This window comes from Phocoena sinus, chromosome 16 (assembly GCF_008692025.1).
Source record: "Phocoena sinus isolate mPhoSin1 chromosome 16, mPhoSin1.pri, whole genome shotgun sequence".
Classification (NCBI taxonomy): Eukaryota; Metazoa; Chordata; class Mammalia; order Artiodactyla; family Phocoenidae; genus Phocoena; species Phocoena sinus.
The window spans coordinates 84,594,007-84,619,668 of NC_045778.1; the positions used below are offsets into that span (position 1 = coordinate 84,594,007).

A 25,662-nucleotide genomic window follows, 5' to 3' on the forward strand; every position below is an offset into this window, starting at 1 on the left:
TTGATCACGGTCACTGGGGTGCAAGCGTCCTTCAGCAGGAGGCGGTGAGAAATGCGTGGTGGGGCGCCCGGGGAGAGGCCGGGCGTGGCGGGCGTCGTGCCTCAGTAACCCCCTCTGCTTCTCTCCTCCCAGAATCATTGACCAGCGATTCGAGAAAGCGTCCTACTTTGTCTTTGGCGATTTCAACTTCCGGCTGGATTCCAAGTCCGTGGTGGAGGTAGGCCACGCCGGGAGCCTCACGCGTGTTCGGTCATGTTGGGAAGACAGCGGAAGCCCGTGATCCTCGACGGGCGCGTTCCCACTGTCCTGCTCACTGGTTCTATTTAAGGCAGAAACTCCTAATGGAGAACGTTTTACTGTCAAAAGGGGGCTGTTATGGGAGCCCCTCCGAACGAGTAGTTGGGCAGTGGTTGGGTCACTCAGCACGTGTGCGCTGAGCCTGGAGATTCCTCTGTTGACCGTCGAGAGAGGAAAGAGGAGGAAGCTACCTGTGAGAAGGCAGCCCCTGGTCAGCTGTATGCGCCAGTTCCCCCCAGCTGTGGGAATCTCCTGGGTGCCCTCAGGCCCCTGGGTGACGCTCCCGCTGAGTAGCAGGCGCAGGTGGAACCTGAATGGGCACCAGCCGCGAGGCGACCGGGTTGGAAGGCCAGCTCGTCGGCCCCACCAGGTCCCGCCACGTGGCCTGGAGCGTGGTCTCCTCTGCGTGGGGCCAGCTTCTCCCAGAGGGTCTGCGGCCCTGAGCCCCGCTGCCGCGCCTGCCCCACTCTCCTGGGGCTGCAGTGCTGATGGCAGGGCCCCAGGCCACAGCGAAGGGGGCCTGCCAGCCGCCCAAGGTGAGCGGGTCCACCCAGGCCCAGGTGCAGGAGGGAGACCACAGCGTGCAGGGTCCAGCCCAGCCCTGTCCAGAGCAGGGCACACACAAGCGTGTGCCTGCAGTGATGGTAGAAACAGCAGGGGGAGACCCCGGTGGTCCCCTCTTGTCATCTTCCTTTGGCGTCTCAGGTACAAGTAATCCTCCCTTCTCGGCAGAAGATTCTGTCTTAAAACTGAGCAGTGAGAGGTGCCTGAGTGTGGGGAGGGGGCTTTCGACCACTCGGAGTGTTTTCAAATAGACAAATGAATTCCACTGAGGACCATAAAATCCTGCGTTTGGTTCTGCTGACTTTTCCCCTCCTCATTTTGAGTTTGGCTCAATCAGCAACCTGGATCCAAGGTCCCATGGGTTCCGTGCCTTTGAGCCATGGGTGCGATGCCCGCCTGTTGAAATCCGCCAGGGCACGTGTGATGCTGTGAGGGGCGTGGGGAGCCCGGCCCAGTGCCCGCAGGCCAGGCGCCCTCACCAACAGTGCCTCCTCTGGTATTTTAGCCGTGCTGGTTTTGCTGGGGTGAGCCCCCGAGCGCAGGTCACTTCCGGCTGGTACTTGGGCCCAGTGAGCCTGCTGTGCTGGAACGGCCTCTCTGCTCGCCCGAGGGCCCCGTTCTAAGGGCCCTGGACAGACCGGAGCCGATGGACGGGAGCCGCCAGCCGCAGGCGCATTGGGAAAAGGTCCGGGAGGTTTCCAAAGTGGCCTTTTCTTTGCCAGCAGAACAAATGCCACAAAAAGGGCAGAGGCTCTGGACGCAGGCAGAATTGTCACGGGACGTGTGGCGCGTGCGGGGCTCCGGTTTCCATGGGGGGCGCCGAGCAGGGCGCGTGGCCGGCTGCGGGGAGGCTCCTGCAGAGTCGTGATTTCCTTTTCTGAGTGGGAAGCGGGAGGACACGGCCCTGGGCGTGAGCGGGCGTGAGGGGGGCGTGAGCGGAGCTGGGCCGACTACGCAGGGTCGTGACACGTGTGGCTGCCGCTGATCATGTGACCCCCTCCCCTTCCCCAGACTTCTCTGTCTGGCGCCCTTTCTCCTGACCCTTCACCTTCAGACCTTGGCTTCACCTCAGGGACCCGTCCCATCCCCTAGAGGAAGGACTCCTGCCACACGGTGACCGCACAGGTGGCCGGTGCTGGCCGGGGTCCTGATGGACCCTGGACTCAGCCAGGGAGGCGCTGCCCGCGGCTGGAAGGCTCCATCCTTCCGTGTTTCCTCCCAGAGTTGGCAGCCCGGCCCCGTATCATCAGGATGTCGGGGCTGGTGGTACAGGACCCACGGCCACACGTCCTTGACCGTGAGTGAGAGGGGGCAGAGCCTGAGCAGGGACGCAGGCGCTCACTTCCTGGTCAGTAACAGCCCGAGGTCGTCCCCCGAGCAGCAGAGCTTTGAGGGCCAGACCGCGGAGGAGGGAGAGGGCTCGCCCCCGCGTACTGAGGGGCTGCCTGGTCTGTGGATCCACAGTGAGACCCCCGATGGGCGCATTGTTCTGAAGGCCACCCGGGGGCCCCAAGCGTCTCCAAGGACCAACAGCCTGAAGGTTCCAGGCCAAAAGCCTCGATATTTGGTGGACTGCCCAGGTTTTAATAAGTTCCTCTTCCTTCAGGAAAGTACAGGGGATCTTCGTTCTTGAGCGCTTTTCCAACTAATTAACTGACTTAGATAAGGAGCTACACGGAACGCTGTGTTTTGTAGGCAGTTCTCACAAACAGCTGATTTTTCAGGGAAGCGGAACTACGTGCACGAGCTTCCCCTCCTGGGCCCCTGCGGACCCACCTTGGCCTCCCCGGCCCGTGGCTTCCCTTGGCCTGGCCGCCCCTGGACCTGCCCCCGGCCTTGGTGTCCCGCTGTCCGGGCAGCTGGTGAGCACACCTGGGAAGGTGTGGGGCACGGAGTGTCTGCCCCTTCCCTGTGTGGGCGGCTGTGTGTGAGGTCAGGTGCCGAGCAGCAGTTCTGCTGCTGGTAAGAGTCACAGACGTTACGCATTTGTGTGGCCCCTTCCCCCAGGAGGTCATTTCCTAAACAGTCGATCATCCGTCTGCTCTAGGCTATGCATTTCCATGTGCCTTAATCGCAAGCCCCTTGGACTGTGCTGGGGACCCCATGTCAGTAGTCCTGAGATGTCAGAGGGACCCACGGCAGGGACGGGTCCTGGGCACACAAGGGCACGCGAGGGCTGACCCAGGCGGGCCGCCCACCACAGGGGGGCAGGAAGCAGAGGCCCTCCACCCCGCCAGCCCCGCCCACCCCACCCCGCGCGGGAGAGTGGGTTCTGGTGAGGGAGCGTGGCGAGGACGTTCTCGGGCCCGAGGAGGTCCCACTGCACCCCAACGGGACGTGGTCGTTTTGAGCAGCAGCTCTTCCCAGCGGGCCTGCTGGTAGGCATCGGGCTTGGCGGAGCGGGACGGCTCCAGGAGACCCTCGTCCTCCGGGCACACAGAGTCTCCCTCGCGGAATCGGCGGCTTCACCCAGGGCTCCGTTCAGTCTCCTCGCAGCCTCTTCTGGGAGCCGCCCGGAGTGTGGCAGCGCATCTAAGTGGACCTGAATGCCACCAGGACACCCCCGCACCCCCAAGCTCTGGGCTTGCCCACGACAGCTCGCTGGACACTGCCCCTGCCCCGCTGCTGCCAGGGAGTGTTTGCTCTGGCTGTGCACCGCACACGTGAGAAGCCCAACGCTCCGTTGCCCAGGGCTGTGAATTTGGCACTTTCAAAGGAGGGAGGAATCAATAGTGTTTAATTGAATTACTTGCTCGATGAATAAACAGATGTGTCTGAGATTCGTGCATTAATTTTTGGAGGGTTTTCTTGTGCACGTGGTTCTTTAAACCATACGGTCCATCTATCCTGTGGATAAATGGCTGTTCAGTTGACGAAAACTTACGTCTCTGCACACAGTTTTCTGTGTAAGTAAAGCAAACCAATGGGAAATGATTTTTATTCCCAGCACGTGGAGTATGATTTTTGGTATAGCGAGTTTTTAGGACCGTTTGGTCAAATGAAGACTTTAGCCCTAGGGATTAAAGACCATCTTCTCACGCCTCATCAACACAGTCATCAGCTGTTCACAAAACATCCAGGCTGTGCAGGAAGCTGCCATGCAGTCCCGCGGCTGAGCGCCCTGGCAGAGAAGCAGGGATCCAACGGGGGAATCATAGGCGGATAGCGTAGCGCATGACACCCGGACCCCACCCTTGCGCCCACGTGTCCCCTCCGGGTTGTCACGTCACCTTTGGCCCCAGACGTGTCCAGCTGATCAAGAAAATTATAATGAACTTGGTATGTTCTGAAGTTCCCACGGAAGACACAGCTTGTGCCTGGTGGCACCTTCCCGTGTTGTGTTTCGTGTCCCCGCCTGTGCCAGTGTTCCGGCCGGCGGCTGGGACACTGGTCTCGAGGCAGAAGTCTGAGGTCGGGGGGCTCCCTCCTGCCTCCTCGGCTCTGGTGGCCCAGGCGCCCCTGGGCTGTGGCCGCGTCATCACTGCCTCTGCTCCGGCCTCACGTGCCTCCTCCCTGCCTCACTGTCCTTGTGGGGACAGTCACTGCACTTGGGCCACCCTGAATCCAGGGTGAGCTCGGCTCGAGAACGTTGACCAGTCACATCTGCCAAGGCCCTGGTTGACAATACAGTCGTGGGCTGAGGTCTGGGTGGACGTGAACTTGGGGACACTCTGCAGCCCCCTTCCTGCCAGAGCCCCGTTTCCTCTCCCACCGCTGGAGAGATCGATGCTAACTCAGAAAACATACTTGTGGGCAAAGCTAGATCTAAAAGTTTAACTGAAAGAGACCAAGTTTCTTTTGCTGAAGCTTAATTTCAGCAGCATTCATTAAGCTACCTGTTTAGGTCTTGAATTTTAAAACACCATGGAAGCACCTCTTGGAACACCACAGTCTGCTGGCCGGCATGGCTTTCTGAAAGGGTTTCTAACTGTAGAAACAACTTAGAGAAACTCTGCGGACACCAGAGAAGAGGTCTCCGAATTTTCCCGAAAGGTTCTTAGACCGAGTGGATGGCTTCTCGAGGCCTACCAGCCGTCCCAGCTCCCAGAATGTGCAGAGCAGAGTGAGGACAAGGCCACCCGGGTGTTCCGTGGCTCCGGGACACCTCTTCAGGGGCTTTGCCTGTTACAGGAGAGCCTTGTATGGAGGTGAAGGCAGCCACTTCTTGGGACTTGCACAGCGGGGAGTCAGCGGGGCACATTTGGGGATGGGCTGCCTGGTGGACAAGGCCTGGCTGGGGCCACAGGGTCCTGCAGGTTCTCAGGCAGCGCTCGGGGGCATCACTGAGGGTGGCAGGCGGCCTCCAGGTGGGCACTGGAGCACCAGGAAGAGGGGGAGGGGGCTGGGATGCAGGCAGCTCATCCTCTGCCCCACCCCCTCCAAGGACTGTGCCCAGGAGGTGCAGCCATCTGCCCTTTCCTTCCAAACAACACGGCCCAGGAAAGAGCACTGGTCAGAGCAAGGCGCACCAAGGCTTGAGCCGGGGCCCAGGCCTCGAGCTGTCCCTTCCCCGGGTGAGCGGTTGCCCTCAGCGGTGACCCTCTAGAGACACCGGCATTTCGTGCCTACAGACCGGGTCCTGGGGTGGGAGAGGCCATGCCGGCCCCGACCCGTATGCCTGGGGAGGCCGGTGTCCTCAGCTGGTGGGTCACCCCACAGACGGTTTCCAGATTGCCTAAGGTCAGCGTAGCACCCGAGGTGACCACAAGCGCCCCAGACAGCACTGCAGTCGTGCAGGTCAGAAGGTCCGAGGAGACGCAGGGATGGGGACGCGGGACCTCCGTCTGCCGGCGTCGTCTTGTCTGGAGGTGGCAGGTGACCCCCTTGAAGAGGGAAGTTGAGGTCATCCTTTGTGCCAGCCCAACGAGAAGCTGGCTTGGCTGGGCTTTGGTATTGGTTGCTGGTCCCCCACTAGAGTGGCAGGTACACCCTCCCCAGCTGTGGGCCCCTGAGATGCCCAGGGACGCCCTGCCTCTGGTGCTCACCCCGCCAAGCTCCTGGAAGCGCCCAGAGGGGAGGCAGGTCCTTCCGGAAACACGAACATCCTGACCTGCAGGGAGAAGGAGGCCGCAGCGGGCAGGGGCTCCCGGAAGGACGAGTCGGCGAGGGGCTCCAGGGCAAGGTGGAGGCCCACTGGTCCTCTGCAGCAAGGAGTCGCGGGCATCTCGCTGGCACCAGCGTCGGAAAGAAGTGCTTTGTGCAAAGTGAACGGCTGCCCCTCCCACCCCCGGAATTAGAGCTTCGCGTTTCAGATGCAAATTAATACAAACATGCTTGCCTAGCAGAACTGAAAAGATGATCCTGTGATCAAACTTGGCACCTCTTAAGCCGTAATTAAAACAGACAAATGACAAACACTATGACCATGCGCCGTCTAATGGGCTGTGCATCCCGCACTAATTAACAATGCAGCCTCCCACTCAGCTCCGCAGGCGGGATTGCTCAGAGTATGTTTCATGCCTGGCGCAGTGGCAGCTGGCAGCTGGGCGCTCAGCTGGCCAGTGACAAAGGGTGACAGCGGTGCCAGGCGCTCCCATCTCCGTGCACCCCGGCCGCACCCTCCTGCCGTCCGTCACCGCTGACAGCCGTGGCGATGGATGCGTTTTTGGAGGCTGGCGGCTGTTTTGAAAAACCGGTTGCCGGTTGCTGACAGGTACAGGTTCAGGTGCCAGCAGGGCCTGTGAGGACCCTGGCTTCTCAGAGGAAGCAGCCGTCCCTACGCTCATGTTCGCGGGGCAGGGGCAGGGCGGGGGGTGGGAGCCCAGGCGGTGCCCCAACAGCCGGGGTCGCAGCACTAACCGCGCCCGCCTTGGAAGAGGACCAGGGGCACCGCACAGCCCGCCCCGCATCCCAGTGCGGCCAGGGAGACTCTGCAGGCTGCCCGGTGGCCTGAGCCCCTGCCCCAGACCACGGGCATTTCTGCCACCCAGCCTCCTGCCCTCTGGCTGCACATGCGACCTGGCGAGGGTGGGTTCCCACTCAGCCAGGAGGGGGCATCGCACCTGGTCGTTACCTGTGCCGGCCCTTCGTAAGGTCCCGTGAACTGTCCCCAGCCTGTTTCTGCATTTTCTCACTTCTCTGATTCAAGTTATTCTTTGGAACTCAGGGAAGGCCTAGGAGGCTATAGTTTTTCTGCAAACAGAGGCAGGCAGGGGACAGGGGCAGGGAGTCTGTCCCGGGGAGACAGAAGGAGGTGACAAGGGGTCCTGCTCTCCCCCCTGCCCCTTTTCCCCCACTGCCCGGCAGGTCTGAGTGCTGGTGTGTCTGTGGAAGGCCGGGGACGTTCTCGAGAGGCCAGACCAGGAGCGTGGCAGGTCCCCCGGCCGGATCCCCTGCGGGCAGGGCGACCCCCGAGCGGCAGTCCCGTCCTGCTGGACACGAGCCTAGAAAGAGCCCGCGCTGCTTCCTTCTAGAAAAATCAGTCAAGCTCCCCTGGTTTGCGCAGCCGGCCGCGGGCGGGCGCTGTCGCCCCTCCGTCAGCAGGTCGGGAGCTGGCGGGGTGTCTTGGGGAGGAGATGAAAGGGTCTTTATGGCGGTTGTTGTTCTCGTGAACAGCTGATGATACAGAACAAAAAGGACGAAGGCGCCTCTGACGCTGACACAGCCTCACAGCAGCGCCTCTCACGGACCCCGGGCAGCGGCCTGCCGCCCTCCCGCGCCCGCCTGCTCCCGCCCGCTCCCGCCCCCCGTCTGCGCCTTCAGGCGCTCGGAGTCCATGTGCTCTCGGCCATCAAGGATGTCCCTCCTCCCGGGGGCTGGGGTTTGCCAGGAAAACCTCTGAAAAGCTGCGCTTCTCCAGAAGGGTCTTCCTTGGGGAAGTCAGAGTAAACGGAATGGGGGGTGTTCGGGGTCGCTCCCGCCCGATGCAGGGCGACCTCCCCACGGTGCTTCCCGGTGAAAGCCCGACACGGCCACACCCCTGCTCGGCCTCAGGTCCTCGGCGCGCACCCAGCACGGTCCTTCTCTGTGTCAGGCAGGCCACTGGGACCCTGAAAACCGAGGAAGTTAGCGCTCTGCTGAGCTCCCCCGAGGGCAGGGTCCCTGCCAGGCCCCTCCTGCGGCCGAGGCAGCAGGTGCGCGTGTTTCTTCATGGCTGTCGCCGAGGCAGCAGGGTGTGTGTTTCTTCATGGCTCTCGCGGGTGCCTGCTCTGGGCCCCACTTGGTGCAGCTGAGAGGCAAGACGCTGCCCAGTGGCCTCGTCTTAACTACACGAGCTCCCCGCCCCCCGACACCCAGGGACAGCTGTCACGGCCCGGCACCTGGCCGCAGACCTTCCCCCTAGAGCACGGTGACCTCCTGGGCCTCGGGCCGGCCTGGCCACCACTGGAGGGGCCCTGGAGCTGAGCACGGGCCAGGCAAACCAGGGTTCTTGCTCTCCAGAAGATGTGTGTGTGTGTGTGTGTGTGTGTGTGTGTGTGTGTGTGTGTGTGTGCGCGCGCGCGCGCACACCGAGGGGCTGTGTGTGCATGTGTGATAGGGAAGGAGGCTGAAGCTTAGGCTGGAGCTCGTTGGACCACATGTCCGTGCACTGGGAGGTGCTGTTCCTGTCGCAGGCTCAGTGGCCCCGGCTGTCCCCCGGGGGCCCCCACGGCAGCGTGTACCCTGGGACCTGCTCACCCGGCCGCAGGCGGTGTGGGCGGCTCCGAGACGCATTTCTATCTGTCTGCCCAGCGCCTACTTTTCAGGCCGTGGCACGTGTCTGCCCTGAAGGGGATGGTCAGAGGGTTCGTGAAGACTTTTCCTGGGCACTTTCCTGCGGAGCCGTGAGTTACCTGTGACCGAGGCAGGTTCTGAAGCCGCTGACTCCGCGTCCCTTCTTCTCTGCTCCCTGGACACCTTTAGGACTGAAATGACGTCTGTAGACGCTGGTGACCAAGGACCGGCCCATCCCTGGGACGGATGGTGCTTCTCTCCTGTTCCTGGCGGGTGGGTGGGTATCCAGGGCACGGGGCTGGCTGGCTGATTCTCCGTACCCACCTCACAGTGACCCAGCGTTGGACCAACACCTCCCACACGCTGACTTGTGAGTGAGGTGCCAGAGGCAGCCTTTAACCCCTCGATTCCAAGAGGTGGATCTGGGCAGCCCGGGTCGGGACCGCAGCACTGTGGGTCCTGGAGACCCCGTTCTCCTTCCAGAGCTGAGGCAGGTGTGGGGTTAACCCGGGTCTGCCTCGTGCCTCCTTCCAGAGCTGAGGCAGGAGGCAGACCCTGGTTAACGTCCAGTGTCACGGGGAGAGTCATCACAGAAAAGGTCACGTTTATCCTCTAGAGTGGGATCTGTTTTCCAGTCATTTGAAAAAACTCTAAATGTAAAAGGTAATGATTTTCCATTAACTTGTTCTAAAGAAAACCCATGTAAAGGACTCAGGTCTCTGTTTGCACGCCATCGCTTAGAAATCCTTCTCTTTCTCTCTGTGGTCTCTGCTGCAGGAGGATGCAGACGGAACGTTCATTGTGCGCCTGTTTATTTGTAGACATTTTTATGGCTAGAATTTAACCAAAAGTACCAGGATGACAAGAACAGCCGTGGGATAGGGGTGAACTTGATGATGAGAACAGCCGTGGGACGGGGGTGAACTTGATGACGAGAACAGCCATGGGACGGGGTGAGCTTCTCCCTGACGCCCTTGGTTGGCTGGTTTTCAGTGAAGGGTGTGCGTGCCGAGGCCCGCTTTCTCTGACGTCTCTGTGATATTCGGGGGGGACCCCGAGGACTCAGGGCCCTGCAGCCCAGCTGGGGCGGCAGCTCCACGCCGAGGTCCTCGTGTGCAAATTGCTGGCCTCGGCCTGGTTCCTGCTGGACGCACAGCACAGAGACGGCGAGGGTGTCCGAGTGCCTGGGGAGGAGATGGCCGCCCCCGCATGCTGGAACCAGGAGCTCACCCTGTTCCAGCTCCCCGACGGCTTCCGCTCCCGGAGCGCGGACCCCTCTGCGCAGAGGAACAGGAGCTGAGCGCGCGGGCCGGTGGGAAGCCGGGCTCAAGGCCGGCCGTGCGTGGCTGCAGGTGGGCGGGGCGTCTCCGGCCCCTGCTCCCGGGAGGTGCCGGCACCGGGGCTGCAGACACAGCTGATGAAGCACTGCTCTGTTCCCGCTTCTGCTTCCAGCAGGTGGACCCAGAGCCAAGCCCCACGGGAGTGGCCAGAGCGCGGGGCCACCGCCCATCCCTGGGCCGTGGCGAGTGGAGGCTGGGCTCCCCACAGCGCCCCACCCCCGTCGGAGGTCTGGGCCTTCCTGGCCTCACGCCCTGCGTCTGAAACGCAGCTCAGAGCAGCCAGCCACCCCCTCACGCGGGGTCTCCAGAGCAGGGTCACTGTCCTTTTGACATTGCGCAGGAGATGAGGCCACGGATGTCGGTGGGTGGAGGGTCCTCGAGGGGCCGGGCGGGGCCAGGGCTCCCCCGCGTCTCCCCTGAGATGCCAGAGGCCAGGCCGGCGGCCCCGCCGAGCATCCTCACCCAGGGGCACGCCACGTCCGGGCTGTGTTGAAAGCCCTTGAGGACGTGTTTCTTTTACGTGCTTTTCCTTTCAGCTTCTCAGGGGTCGGTCATACGCGCATGTTTGTGGCTGAAGAGAGAACCGGTGGCCATGGCCGGTCGGCCTCTTTGTGCCCCGGCTTTGTTTCCGATTTCACGCTATCAGAGGGTCCGCGTGTTTTCCTGCGTGAAGTTGTCAGGGGATGAAAGCTCCGGAGCGGGGTCGCACGCCAAGGGCCGGGCATGGAGCCCACCCGCCAGCCTCCCGCCCTCCCCCTGGCCCCTCCGCACAGTAATGGTGTCGAGCAGGCTGGCCCGGCCCTTCGCTGCAGAACCAGCGCTTCCGTCCAGACCGGCTCATTTGTCTCCCTTGGGGCCAGAAGGAGCCTCGTCCAAGGATAAAACAGGGCGGCCAGCTCACCCTCCCCAGCGGTGGCCCACTGCCCAGGCGCGGACGGCCGAGCTGGGTCCCTGACGTGGTCAGGGGAGGGGGAGGTGAGGACGCTACCAGCTCCCTGTGTTTTCGGGAACAGGTAGCTCTGTGACGGGGCAGGTGGAGTTACCGCCCCGTCCTTACTCGGGAAGGACCCCAGCGGCGCAGAAGCTGTGTCCAGTCTGGTGGGACGCAGTGTGCAGCGGGCCTCACATTGGAGGCTGCTGGCTGTCCTTCCAGAGGGCCCGCGTCCATATAGAGATGCTGGAAGCCAGACCCCAGGCGGCGGGATGCCACCACGGGGACAGGGTGGACCCTGCGGGGCTGGGGGGGTGCGGCTGGGGGCTCCACAACTTCAGGAAGCCACTCTTTGGTTATTTTTCATTTCAAGGCTGTTGTATTTTCCACTTGATGGAAAAAAAGGTTAATCCAGCCCCCAAGGTCTGAGCAGGGGACAGGGGACCCCGTGTAGGTGCCGGCTCGCCACCCACGCCCTTGACTGGAAGCGGCCTTGTCACCAGCAGGTGGGTGTCGCCGAGAGAATGCTGGACCTCCAGGGGGCCGGACACCCTTGGTCCCGCTGGTCCCTGTTTCTGGGGGCCCGTTCCATGGTGTGAGCTTCTCCTGGGGGCCCAGGCAGAAATGGGGGCTCCGCGTTCCGTCCTGCAGGGGGTCTGCGTTTCAATAAAAAGAGGAGTGCTGTCCTCTTACTCAGAATGAGCCAGAACATTTCCAATATCTGCTGGTAGTGTCTAAACTTGGGTGCCAGAGTGGCTTGGTGGTTCGTTTTGATTTTGTTTGAACCTCCCTGCTCCCCACGTGGAGGGGAAGAGCGCAGAGGGCTCAGAGGAGAGACGCACGGGGTCGGCCACTGCCTGTACCTGAGACGGCCGCAGTCATCTGGCCACACCGGTTTTCCTTGCTGCCTGAAATCAGGATTAAACCTGCCCCACCCTCTGTGCAGCCCCATGAGTGACGGCACGCCAGACAGTGACCCCGCTCACCGCTTCTGAGCTCAGGCCCTGACGAGCCCCCTTCCCCGGGTGCAGGTGTGTGTGGGGAACCAGAGCAGCAGGGGGCAGGAGGCCACAGGGATGAACTGCACGCACGTCCCCTGCTGCCCCCCACGTTCCGCAGCTTGGACTCCTGGTCACCTGTCTATGCCCAGCCGTCCCGGGGACTCTGGCACTCCTCGGAGCCTTCTAGAAGCCAGGGCGTGAGGCCCGTCGCTGAGAACGGGGGGCGCCTGTGGCTCTCGGGGACCTGGGGGGCTGGCTGCCGGAAGGGAGTCCGTGCCTCCACCAACACCCAGTCTGTGTCAGACTCGTAAACAACCGCCAGGATAACTCGGGAACGAGGTGTCGTTGGGGCGGGAGGCGTCCCCCTGAGCCCGGCCCCTCGTCTGGAGGCCCGAGCGCCCTGCGGGGCACGAGGGGAGGGCGCCGCATGCCAGGCTGCCAGGGAGCACCCTGGGGGGCGAGCCCCAGCGCCTGCTGACCCCTCCCCGCGCCCGCACCCTCCGCGGGGTCTAGAACCCGCAGGGCAGGGCCCACACTCGGGCTGTGGGCCGGTGGGCTTCTTCGGGGTCCCTCAGAGACCCCTGCACGCTCATATGTCGGGACTCCCGACTCCGGTGGAGAGAGACCCAGACGCAGTCACCAGGCCACACCGGGCTTTGCAGACAGAAGCAAGACCAGCTATTCGTGTTCATTCGAACTATGCTTCCAATACCTGCATTGCTTCCTATGTTTTCGCAGGTGGAGGGAATAGGTAGAATGGAAGTGTGTTCTGATTCTCTTTTTGCCTCTGAGGAGAGAACAAACCCGCTGGGCCACTGGGCAGGCCTGTGACGATGGGGCATGCCCTGAATTTCTGTCCTGGCCACCTGGGAGCTCTGTAAGACAGGCTGTGTCCCCTCAGCTCTCCTCCACACCGTGTGGCCCGCCGGCCATTCCCTGCCTGCCCCCAGCCCCCCTCAGACCCTGTCTCTACCTCTCACGCTGCCACCCCGGCCTTTGCCCCACCAGGGCCCTCCACCTGGAACCCGGCTCCATTAGCTCCGTTACACGGTCACCATCTCTCTAGTTACCCTGACACCCAGCCCCAGGCGTGCCCCCCTGTATACACTGCACGTCCTGGACGCCGACCACAGGTGCCCACCGGCCCGGCCTACACTAGGTCCTTTGGAAACTTGGGGTGTGTGTCAGCTGGGGCTCCTGGGGGATCCCCTTCCTCCGGGCCTAGCGTGCTGGGTCCAGACAGAAGCCGGGTCTCTGGAATCACAGTAACTGGGTCTGAAGCCTTGGCGAGCCATCAGTAAACGCAACTGAGATGCTTTTTTTTAATACCTACTACCTCTCAAAGTGGATGCACAGAAGAGAGCCTTATGGCTTTTATTTACCATTTAGAAGCTTAGCAATTACAATGAGAAAACGACCGGTGTGCCTCTGACCTCCACAGACAGAAACTTACCGCCCAAACTTTCCAGAAGGCGCGTCGTGACCCAGACTCTGAAACCCGCCGTATCCCCCAGGTCAGGCTTCTCAGACTCGAATGTTCCTGACCAGCTCCTGGCTGATCCCAGGGCCTGTCCTCGGGTACGGGGCTGGCTGTCCCCCTACCCCCGTGCCAGTCTGGCAGACAGCAGAGTGGGTTCTGTAAGGCCGCATTCGTGGGCTTGCCTGTGGGGACCCCAGGGGCTCTGTGTGCATAGAATCTGGACCCTGGTGGGGAGCGTTTGTGACGGCGGGATGGGGGCAATGGGGCGGGCAGCTCTGGGAGGAGCGGGGCCAGCTGCACAGGCACCCTGAGCCCCAGGGGGTTGTGCGGATTCAGTGGCTGTAAGACTGCGGGACTCGCAGAAAATGCGGCACACTGCGCCTCTGGGCTGACACCGGCGTGGGGTCCTGTGGGCGCCGCCCCAGCAGCCTGTGCCCCTAAATTCCAAGCGAAAAACCAGGGGCTCCGGGTGCCAGTAGGACAGTGCTGGGCCGCCTCTCCTGTGCCCTTCCTGCCGCTGCTGATTGTGAAATAAATCTTACACGGCTCTTTAAGAATAACATTTGGGAAATTGTTTTCTTCTTTCAAAAGAGGAAAATGCCTTCCTGTAAGTAGGCGAGCCGGAAAGGCCCTGGCCCAGGGGTTTCTGCATGAGTGGTCACGACTGCGATTGAAAGGCCCGCCCGGGAGGAGGCCTGGCGGGTGTGGGAGAGAGGACCGAGGCTCGCCGAGGCCCCTGCAAGGGCTGGGCCGGTCAGATGTTTATCCTCTGGGAGCCCATCTGAAGTGGCGAGAGATAAAGCAATTTTTTAAAAGTTTCCAGCAGATGCCTTTGGGAGAAGACCATGAATTTCCTGAATCACGTCCGAGAGGCTACAATGCCGTCTGCCTGCCGAGCGCTCCCCATTCACTGTGCTTAAGCCACTTAAGCGCCTTAGCATCTGGATGGGGTGACCTCCTCGCCGGGGGCTGGGCAGGGTGGCCGCGCTGGGCCGGATGGTCCAGGCGCTTGTTCTAATCCGGCCGTTTGAAGGCAGCCAGACTGATTTGTGACACATGAGTCCAGAAGCCAGTGTGGGGGGCTTGACCTGAGTAGCTGTCTGTGCTCTGAATGTCAATGCCTGTCCTGGAGCGCGCGGCCCAAGGGGGATCGGCTTCCGGCTTCCGGGCCTCCCCGGGCCCTGGGGCCTGTTGCTGGAGGATCTCCCGCAAAGCTGGCTGCTTCGAGCCTCTGAGCCCCGCGGCCTCTGAGCGCCCCCCCCCCCCGCCCCCGGCTCCGCCATGAAGTGACCTCACGAGGGCTTCTTAGACAAAGAGGATTTTTTTTTAAGTCAACATTAGTTCAGTTGCGGTGGTCTTTCTTTCTTTCTTTTTTTAATAAAAATCACCTAGTGCTTTTTCCAAAACAGCCCTATCGAGGTATAACTTACACACGAACTGAAATGCAGCTGTGACCTTCTCACCCCACCTGGCCCCCGCGGCCCCTGCTCTGTCCTTTCTGGACTCCGCGTGGATGGACTTTCCCGAAGGGAGGTGTGCGGGGCCTGGTCTCCGCACATCCTCGCCGGCACTTGCCGTACACCTGGGGTGTCTCTCAGCCCGTTTAGAGCTGCACTTCGTCTCTGCGGTGTTGGTGTGGTCAGCGCGGCCCTGCGGTGCCCCTAACTGCACCAGGCCTCGTGGCCTCTGCGCCAGCCTCCAGCCTCGTCCTGACTGGGGAGCGACCCTGTTTAACCCCCATCCTGCTGCCTTTCCTCACCCCACACCCAGGTTGGGACAGGAAGGATTTTCTAAAGGAGCCTGGATTTAATAGAGTTTTCAGCCTATCTGCAGTCAGCCTATCACCCGTGCCCTTCCGTCTGCCCCGCCGCAGCTGGTGGGCGTCCCTGCCCAGGGCCCCCGGCGTGGCCTCTGTGTCCCCCGTGCTGCCCCCGGGGTCTGTCTGGCTGCCCTTCACTGTCCCTCCCGCTGTGGCTGTGGAGGACCGCCAGTCAGACTGTTCCCTGCGGAGCCTCCACAGGCCCCCAGGGTCCCTGGTCCTCGGGGCAGCCTGGGGCGGCGGGCAGAGGGCCGGGTGTGCGGCCCCGCGTGTCTGGAGCCGCGGGTCCCTCCACGGGAGGTGTGAGCCCCTGAGCCGAGGTCGGGGAGCGGTGGAGGCGGGCAGCGGGCTGGCATGTCTCCGGGGACTGAGCTCCTTCCGTGTCTTTCCCAGACTCTCTGCACAAAGGCCACGATGCAGACCGTCCGGGCCGCCGACACCAACGAAGTCGTGAAGCTGATATTCCGAGAGTCGGACAACGACCGGAAGGTGAGCACCTGTAGGTGCGGTGGGTGCCGTGCCCTGTGGGCCCCGCGGCGGGACAGGTGGGGCCCCGCCTGCTCTGACGGCCCTTCCCTTGGCAGGTGATGCTCCAGCTCGAGAAGAAGCTCTTTGACTACTTCAACCAGGAGGTTTTCCGGGACGACAACGGCACCGCGGTGAGCTCTGGCATCCGACGTGTGGCTGGTCCCCCGGCAGCTGCTGTGGGGTGGCGCTGGCCCCCGGCCCCTCCCAACGCCCCCGCTTTCCCAGGACCATGCTTCCCGGTGCCGTCACAGCCTGTGGGTCGGCTCCTGAACCTTCACCCTCCCGTCACTTCTCCACTGGGCCCTTCCTGGGGGCGCGTCCTGCCGCCGGCTGGGCTGCGGCCACCCGCCTCGTTGCCTGTGCCGGCCAGTGTGGCTCTCAACACTGGGGTCCTCCCCGGTGAGAGGCAGAGGGCTAGGAGCTTTGGGCGCGGAACCCCTGGCTCAGGGCCGGCCCACAGAGGCCTGGGCTTCCTTTGGAAAGAAGAGAACCACCGTGCAAATTTGCGGGGGCATCTCTGTGGCTGCGAACACACGTGTGCGTGTGTGTGTGTGCAGAGGGAAGTATTGATATGTGTGAGCAGATGCCTGCAGTTCAGACCACCCGGCGGGCACGGCCCCTGCAGCGGGAGAGCCGAGGGGGCCCTGCACCTGCGGTGCCCTTTACTTCTTGTGCGCCAATTGGGCCTGCTTTTGACTCATCGGCGCCTGAGGACGGTTGGGACACCTGTGGGAGCCTCACCGCACGCCCAGGTGTGCACCTGTGCCTCCCCCCTCCCGCCTCCTGGGGGCCTTTCTGGTCTTTCCGCCCTGGTAAGGGGCCGTCTGTACCATTGTCCCCATTTTCAGTTCCCGGTTCACCCCACCTCACCTGCTTGCCACCAAGACCATTGTCACCCCTCAGGGACGTCTTTATCCCAAAGGCCAGGGATGGTGCTTGGATTTCAGGGCCTGCCTCTGAAGCGTCCCCCCTGGGACCACACCCCTCATGGGTCAGCTCCCTGGTCCCCCTCTGCCCCCAGCTCAGCTCTTGTGCCCTGGGCGCCCCTGAGTGGCCTGGTCACCCGTTGGGTCTTGAGTTTCCAGCTCTGGACGATGCCTCTGTCTCGCGTCTACCTCAGGCCCCTCCGAGCACTCACACCGGCCCGGCTGGGGGCTCCGTGCCTCTGTGTGGGAGGGCCCCTAGCTCTCGTGCCAGGCGCTCAGAAGAGGGCTCACGTCTAAGTGGAGAGGGGCTCTCCAGATGTCCAGCAGACTCTGCCAGCCCGTGAACCCGCCCTACCTTCCTGTCCTCCCCGGAAGCCCTCGTCCCCTGCCGGGCCTCCCTCGCCTTGCACGTCCGGCGGCTCCTGGGCCTGAACTCGCCACACGTCTGAGTCTGCCGCCGCCGGCCGTCGCCCCCTCTGCCTCCTTCCCGACCCCTGCCCCTCTGTCCACCCCCAGCCTGGAGCCCGCCCGGGCCTGGTCACACGCCCACCCAGTCAGGCCCAGCTTTGGGCCTTGGCCACCTCCCACCGCCGTCGGGTAAAGCCCGGGACCCTGACCTCTCCTCTGAGGCGCGGCTCACGCCCGGGGCCTCTGTGCTGACCCCCCACCCCTCCTGCAGCCGCACGGGGGGCACCTGTGCCCCCGCGGATGCTCCGAGCCGCCTCACGCACTTCCCCCTGCCTGTCGTGCTGCGTCCCCGCGTCCCCGCGGCCAGTTCCCAGCTCGGCTGTGCAGGGGGCCTCGGGTCCCGGTGAGGTGGGCTCCTGCTGTGTCCCGCAGCGCCTGGGCTCAGCACACGGCACTCACGGCTCAGCTGCGGCCCTGCTGGGCTGGACGGGAGGCTCTGTAGGGCGCGGCCGTGACTGGCTGCCGTCCTATGACTTCCCAGGCCCGGAACACGTGGGGCAGGTTTGGGGACACGACGCGTTCAGTGTGCCTGTGTGGGGTGAGGTGCCCAGGAGACTCGGCGTGCCGTCCGCTCCCTGGGCAGCCGTGCGACCCTCTGAGCTTGGAGTAGGGCGGGCGGGGTGGGCTTTGAGGGCCCCTAGCACAGAGACGGCCCCTTGAAGCCAGGGACAGTGTGGTTACCAGGGTGAGCAGAAAGCGGAGGCGCCCTGGGAGGGGAACGGTGGACACAGAGAGTGGCGCTGGGGTGGCCAGGGGGCCAGAACGTTCTGGAAGGAGCCAGGACACTGGCGAGAAGGAAGGTCCACCGTGTGAGGGAGAAACAGGGTCCTGAGGCAGGTATGCGGGGCGGGGGTGGGGGGGGCACGGGGATGTCACAGTGGGTCCAGAGTCCCCGCTGCCCTCGGTTAGCACTTAGAGAATGTGTCACCACCCTGGAAACTACAGATGTCACCGTTAGACGTAAGCTCTAGTTCTGTATTTATTCACCATGTGAAACTGTGCTCCTTTAAGGTGGAGCAAAGTTAGTTTGAATATCTGGGAGAAGTTTGAGGCTGACTCAGATGAGAAGATGCAGTGGAGTCGAAGCGGAGACGAGGTCTACACGTGGGTCTGGAAGGCCCGTGGTCCCGCCTGTCGGGTCAGGAATCTCCGGGGAAGGGGGTGGCCTCGTGCGTCCCCGTGGTGCAGGGCCGAGGCTCCGCGGTAACTGCCCTGGCAGCTCGGCGTGTCAGTCCCACTTGGGAGGCGGGCGTCCAGAGCCCCCTGGGGGACGATGCATGGCCTGCGGAGCCCTCAGAGGACATCTCACCTTCACGCGAGACGCCCACAGCAGGATGGATGTGCTGCTCCGGCCTCGGCCCCCAAATCCATCGCATCCTTGATCAACCACCAGCCTTGCTCCCATCTGACAGAAATTTAATTCAAGCTGGCTCTGAAAATAATTATTGTATTTTAAGAGTAGTAATCATTGGCCGGGACATGATTGAATGTGTCCATGCCTATTGACTTTTTCTATGATTTATAGCTTTGTTTAGTCGATATTCCCATCGAAATTGTATAATTAATTATAAGTGTGGCTGTCAGGGCTGCAGGATGGAGTGCCCTGGTGAGGATTTGGAGAGATTAAATTTTCTGCGGCTGTCCCAGGGCAGGGCGCGTGAGTTTTCACCACGCTCGGCCTGTTGGATAGAGATGTTTTCTGGGTGTGTAGCAACTGCTCCAGCTCAGGGCGCATCGATTTTCCGGCCTCTTTCCCTTCATCAGCGCGGTGTCTCTGCAGTAACTGAGGAATGTGTGCAGCCGGGACAGCGCCTGACAGATACGTACGACCAGCCTCCGCTTAATCATTGTCTACACACGCCCTACTCTGTTTTCCACTTTGTAATCAAGAAGAATGTTAAAGATACATGTGAAATTAGTTACCACTTTGTGAAAAATCTCAGAGAGATACAGATTACCCTTTCAACAGAAATGCACTGTCATTTCTAATCGGAAACACCTCACGCTGGCCTCCTGTGGCAGCAGCCGTGGCTCCATCCCCCATCGTTCCCGTGGACTCAGGGCGTGGAGCCGTGGGGGCCGTGGGGCAGCAGGAGCAAAACACAGCCCGGGGTACAAAGCGTGTAGGAAGCACTCCACAGTAGAGAGAGTCCACAGACATCAGATAACTGAATACTTGATAAAAATTATAAGATGAGATTTAAAGGTATTGAAAACGTGAAAGCATCAGAAACACAAACAAATACCATACCCTGAAAAAAGCAGGCAGATTAAAAGGTATGAGAAGTGCCAGCAGCAGTCACCGAGGTGGAAGTCTCCACAGGTGGGTTAAGCGTCAGGACGGACGCAGCCGGACGGCGGAGCTGAGACCCCAGCGCGGCGCAGACCTCGCAGGTCGCTGGGAGGCAGCGCCTGGAGGCTCAAGGCGGGGCCGGAGGGCCTGGTCCTCAGGAGCTCGGCGAGTCCTGAGCCGAACGCCAAATGCGAAGACGGAGAGCAGCCCGAGCGCCAGGGCCCCACAGGAAGGACGCGGGCAGCGGGCCTTGTGGGAGCGACAGCCGCCGACGACCGAGGGATCGGCGGGAGGCCCCGCGGCGGGGCCAGAGCAGCGGCACCGAGCGAGCGTGCGGGGCTCTGCGGACACGCGTGTGCCCGTCGCGCACGGGACGGGGCGGCGAGCCCGTCGGGACGCCTCGCGGACTTACTGTCCAGGATGTTCCTTTTCTTCTCTCAAGAGTCTGAGTTAAATTTGGGAGAAGCTGAAAGGCTTGGCAGCTCTCGGTGGGTGAGGCTCGGGCCGCTCACCGCCTGCAGGTTCCCAGGTGCTGGACCGAGTCCTCTGTGGGGAGGAGGCCGCTGCCAGCGTCGGGCTCGGTGGCCGGTCGTCAGGGGTGCCGCGGATGCACCTTTCCTGACGGTCGCGCCTGCCTGCAGCCGCCACGCAGCATCACGGCTGTCTTCCCGTCTGACCTGCGAAGGCCAGGAATTCACGCTTGGAGCTGGCCTCCGCGGGGGTGTGTGTACCTGCGAGTGTGATGCGAGGGCATCTCTAGGCCCACGTGCGTGCAAACACGTGTAAGCACGGGACTGGTCCAGGCCTCACACTCATGCTTCACCCCCCCCACCCACACACACACACAGTTCTCCTCCATCCCCGGCACCCCTGAGGCGCTAACTCTGCAGCCTTCCGGAAGCTGTTGGCCTGGGCTGCTCCCTGGAAGTGGGGTGTGTTTCTCCTTGATGCAGAGGCAGGGGCCACTGGGGCCGGGAAGCTGAGGGGCTTGGCCACCCCCCCGTGCCCCCCCGCCACCCTTCCCCTCCCGTACCCACAGCTCCCGCCCTGTGCCTCCCCTCCCCCATCCCCAAACCCTTCCCCCACCCCATGCCCCTCCCCATCCTGCATCCCCTCTCCTGGCCGTGCACCCCTAGGGCCCCTGGCATGGCCGCCAGGGGGTGCTGAGTGGGGTGAGGTTTGCCATGGGCGCTTCTTCGCAGCAGATATGGGCTAACAGGTGTCACCTGTGGGGTCCAGTATCCAAGCCTCGCCAGGCAGGGTCCGAGGCTCTTTGTGCCCCCATCTCCAGGTGTCCAGGATGCTCCAGGAACCTGTGTGAGACTGAAATCAGGCAGCTGTGTCTGAAGTGGTCCCGTTTATGCAAAAGGAGCTTTGGCTTATCCCCCCACGCAAACCACAGACGCCATCAAGGGCTCCTGCCGGGGGAGGTGTCAGCTCTGCCTCCCTCTGACCGGCCGATGGCTGGCCTGGTGCACGCAGGCTCAGCGGCGAGGGCCACGTGCAGGTGGCTTAGGTAGCAGCCTGGCGCCCGGTAATTGCTGTGTGCACAGCACCGCTAACTGCACGCTCTGGGAGTGATGGATGAGGTAGCAGAGGGGGAGAGGACGGGTGTGGCTTCGGGCTCCCGCACAGCTGCAGGGGACTTGAGTGATGACCGCGTCCCCAGGGTGTGCGTGGCCATGGTGGCCAGACACTGCCAGTGCCCTTCCCTCCTGGGGGCACGGTGCCCCGTGGGGTGTGGCTCTGAAGGGTCCCTCAGGGCCAGGTCTTGTTTTTTATCTTCCTGTGTGAGGTCAGTGCTCTTACTCTTTTGACTTAGTTTGGGCAAAACGGTGTCCCCCCTGCTGGACACTGCCTGAGGGCACCTCGGAGGCGACGCCAGCGCCCACGGCGGCAGCACCGCGTGGTCTCAGCAGGGCGAGGTGGCCCTGCGTGGCCAATCAGCACAGGTAGTGTGGGTCCAGCGCCGGCGGCAGCGGGGCTGAGTCCGGAGCAGGCCTCGCACAGAAGGGCCTGCAGGGTGCCCCGGGTCTCTCCGGCCACACGCCCGGGGGGCCTGCCCTCGGGAGGCCTGCACGCGGCCCGGGTGATGTGCAGGGCAGGTGCTGGAGCAACACCTGTTTCCCGGAAGTTGCAGGTCCCTGCTGCAGACAGACCCTCCCCCAGGGCTTCTTGGTGCCCCCTGGGAGGCAAACCAAAGTGACCCTATATTTTTTTCTGTTTCTTTTTTTCAGCTCTTAGAATTTGACAAAGAGCTGTCTGTCTTTAAGGACAGACTATATGAACTGGACATCTCGTTCCCTCCCAGGTAAGGACCGCCGCTCGCTGGGCCAGCAGGTAACTGTCCTCCTGTCCGTGCGTCTGTCTGTGCCCACCTGTGCCTCTTCCCCCTCCCCCACCCACCACTGAGCACAGCAGGGGTCTGTTCGCTCCTTTCTCCCAACATGGCCTCAGATTAGCCTACGAGGGACCCACACAGGCAGCTCTATGTTCTGGATCTTTCTGGAACCGTCGTGGCATGGGTTTTGGTTTGGTTTGTCCGTGTTTGTCTTTCTCGGGTATGTAAGCTTTTGCTGGATTTTGCTCTGGTGTTCACAGAGTCTTGAAATCTGCAGCAATAACAGTGCGTTCCCTCCCGACCAGCCCGGGGCTGCAGAGGGCCGGGGTTGGGGGAGAGAGACGATTACGAGGTGGCCAGGACACCGGGTGGGCGCTCGGCCCGCGGGCCCGTCTGGAAAGACACGGATGCCCCATCACGGGCCTCTCCCACCCATCTCTCTCCTTTCGTAGATTCCAAGTACGAATTCTTATCACTTGGGAGAAAACGGGCCTTGGGCAGCTTCAGGGAAGCTTTCTCAGGTAGACGGGACCTGGTGAGCAAGTGAGGCCGAGAGCGTCGCCTGGCCCCCCCGTCTGTGTCGGGCCTGGCAGTAAGCGCCTCAGATCCACGCCAGAGGAACGGTTGGCTTCAGAGCGCGCTGGTGGGCCAGGTCCTCTCAGGCTCCCTCTGAAGGTCACCCCCTGCTTCCTGGGACACTCCGGTGGTCAAACGTGTGCAGGCTTGAAGGGCCCCCCACCATCCACTGGACATGGGACTCGCTACGGGTCCAGGCTCTGGCCAAGGCGGCCGGGCGCTCGCAGCTCAGGGTCGGTGCCCAGACCAGCGGTGCGAGGTTCGGGGGCCAGGGAAGCAGGGACCTGGGCCCTTGGGGTGCCTGCTGGGCCCCCAGCAGCGGCTCCAACACCCGTGAACTCGTGACTCAGCATTTCAGGATCAGAAGGGCGGCCCTCAGCAATGCCGTCCAGGTGCTGACCACCACGTTGCCCAGTCTCTGACGCTACTTTAAACGTACACGTCACGTGCGGTGAACCGTGCTCCCAGGTGCAGCTAAAGTCGAGAGACGTCCTGAGAGACTTGCTCGGCCCGCGCCTCCTGAGGTAGTGCCAGCATCTGGAGCGTCCCTCCCGCTTGACCGGGGTCCAGCGCCTCTCTCAGGGCTGTGGAGCCGGCCAGGAGGGAGGGGGCCTGGGGCTGCCAAAGGCATAGCCCTGTGGACACGTGTGCCCGGAGCTGGCGTCAGCCCCTCGAGCGTCTCCCAAAGGCCGCAGCCTTGAAGGTCACCCAAGTGCAAGGTGCAGAAGATGCAGGCAGGACCGGCCACAGGACCTCGTGGTCCGTGCTCAGGTGGCCGAGGGACGAGCCCCCACCCCTAGGCAGCAGAGAGACTGGCACGTCCAGAGTCGGGAGGGACAGGGCTGCGTGGTCCAGCCAGGCCCCGGCTGGCGGTCTCCAGGAAGCAAGGGCCGTCCCCCCGGAAGGCGGCCGTAGCCCCGGCCTCTGAGATCCCAGTGGTAGGTGGGGGTGGGCATGCTCTGGTGCCAAGCTGGAGGAACTCCAGGGAGGGCCTGGGGTTCGTCAGGGTACCTGGGGCTGCGGGCACCTCGAGGGCACCCGCGCTCAGTCTGGGGCACACCTGCCTCGGTGTTTGATGGACTCGTGTGGCAGGAGAATGACCCCGAGAGGTCCCGCCCTCGTCTGGGAACCTGTGGACGTCCTGTGACTTTGCAGGTGCATTAGGAATGTGCCCATGCTGTAGGGGTGGTGTCCTGGGCCACGGGTGCCCCCCGCAAGCCCGTCACAGCAGAGGCCCCCATCCTCCTGGAGGTGGCGGCTGCCACCCGAGGGAGGTGGCCTGGGTGGGGCAGGCCTCCGGGGGCACTGGGAGGACCATCAATTTAGGGGCCGGGTTTTCTCCCTTTAACTGGGAGGTAGCATTCGAAGTCTTCCGAGGTGGGAAAAATCGTGGTTTACAGACTGAGTCATCAGCTCCCAAAGCTGGGGGTCCAGCTCACAGTAGGAAATATACCTGCCTGTCAGCCCTGTCACAGCCAGTGGTGCAAGACCCACCAAAGGGTCCTGAGGCCCTTCCGGCCACTGCCCGGCTCATCCATCCCTCCCCCACTGCCCAGGTCATCTCCCCGCACTGTCCAAGTCACCCACCCCTGCCCCGCTTCCGGGGTCATCGTTCCCCTCCCGCACTGCCCATCTTCCCCCTCGTCTGGTGCCTGGGTCACACCCATCCCCTCCCTTGGCTCTGTTGCATTTTCAAAGCATGTTTGTGACCATCGGGTAGAGCTCACAGCCCCCCTGGGTTGCCACGTGGGGTCTGGAGGGCTGTTCCAGACATGGGACAATGTCAGCGGAAGCAGAAGCGGGACAGCAGGAGGGACTTGGTTAGAAACGGTGGCTGTGTGGTTTGGTACCCAGATGTGGTCTCTGACTGTGCCGGAAAATAAGTGATCTCAGGCGTGCTGTGTGTGTGTGTGTGTGTGTGTGTGTGAGCTGCCGTGCACACTGTAGGCACGTGTGGATGTGGCACACATGGGTGTGGGTGCACGTGTGTGCATAGTACGTGCACGTGGGTGTACCGTGTGTGCAGGATGTATGCGATCGGATTATAGACTGCTTGCGTGTGTTTGTGCAGTGCATGGGTTTGCGTGTGTGCATATAGTATCCACGTGTGCACAGACGTGGGTGTGCACACGGAGTGTACGTACGTGGTGTGGGTGTACACGTGTGCATGCAGAGTTGTACGCATACATGGTTGTATGCAGACGTGTGGTACGTGGGTGTGTGTGCATGGGTGTGTGCAGTATGTCGGGGTGGGGGTGGGTCGTGTATGCACGTGTGCACGGTGTGTGTACGCATGGGCCTGTTTGTGGGGGTGGGTGTGCGTGCGTGCAAGTACATGGCTGTGCACAGGTGTGGGTATGTGTGTGCATGAACCGTGTTTGCACGTGTGCATGGTATGTGCACATATGAGCGAATAGGTGTTTGCACGTACACGGGTATTTACATGGGGGTGTGTGCGTGAGCTTGTGTGCAGTTCGCGCGTGTGGTGCAAAACTCGTGTGTGTACGTGTATGCACGTGTGCTTTCTGGGTGTATGCACGGGTGGGAGTGTTTCTGGGGCATGCAGGGGGTGTCCTCTGTGCACAGCTGCTAGCCTAGGGCCATCTCCCGCTCTTGGAAGCTGTTGGGGGCTTCTGGCCTGGCGTGGTTTCCTTGCAGACCGTCCGTCTATCGCTTCTCTCCGAGCTGAGGGGTGGGAGCCACTGAGGAGCCGCCTGAGGAGCCTGGCGCCCGGGCTGCGCTGGTCCTGCGCGGGGAGGGGCAGGCAGGGGCAGGTGGGCAGGGGAGGCGCCCTGGAAGGAGGCAGGAGTCTGCGGGGGTGCCCGCCAGCTGCACGTCCTGCCCACAGGGCCGTCCTGCGTCCAGGCTCCACCACGCTGCGCTCTTTGAGGTGGAAAGGCGGAACCTCCCGCTTCTGTTTCTTCTGGTGTGGCTGAGCCCGTTGGGACCTTTCCGGAAGCCGTGCTGGTCAGTGAGGGACACCACGTCTGCGTTTGTCTGCGTGGCCTCGGGCAGGGCGGGGTGTGCATGTGGCAGCCCCTCAGTCACAGAGAAGGGCCACGCCAGCCCCTTCCCACGCTCCCGAGGCCCGTGTCATCCTCACGACTCCGTTCTGTGAAAACGGCCCTTCCCTCCCACGTGGGCCAGGCGGTCGGGACCAGAGGCGCGTTGGGCTCCGAGGCCATGGGCCCTCGCACGTGACTCTGGGCGTTTGTGGGGACGGTCTGTGCTTCACTGGCTGCCGGACTCTGGCCCCTCCTGGGGGCGGGGGACGGGGGGTGTGGGCAGTGTCCGTTCAAGGGGTAGTGGGCACCCCAGGCCGTCGTGCCTGTCCTCACCCAGCTTTCCTCTCTGTGAGGCCTGTTTGCTCCAGCTTGTCAGCCAGGGAATTAGCAAGAGCCATGGGCATCCCTGGTGCCAACGGGCAGTGCCACGGGAGCAGGGT

The 25,662-nt window shown here is 62.6% G+C and overlaps 1 protein-coding gene across 3 annotated transcripts in view; it reads left to right on the top strand.

Annotated features, from left to right (window-relative positions):
* The window catches only part of INPP5A (inositol polyphosphate-5-phosphatase A), a 182,299-nt gene that overhangs the window by 145,872 nt on the left and 10,765 nt on the right, over positions 1–25,662 (top strand). For all 3 annotated transcript variants that reach the window (XM_032607390.1, XM_032607389.1, XM_032607391.1), the window contains 4 exons: positions 133–217; positions 15,479–15,574; positions 15,670–15,744; positions 21,538–21,611. In XM_032607390.1, coding sequence (XP_032463281.1) covers positions 133–217; positions 15,479–15,574; positions 15,670–15,744; positions 21,538–21,611 — 330 coding nt within the window. The remainder of the gene's footprint in view (positions 1–132; positions 218–15,478; positions 15,575–15,669; positions 15,745–21,537; positions 21,612–25,662) is intronic.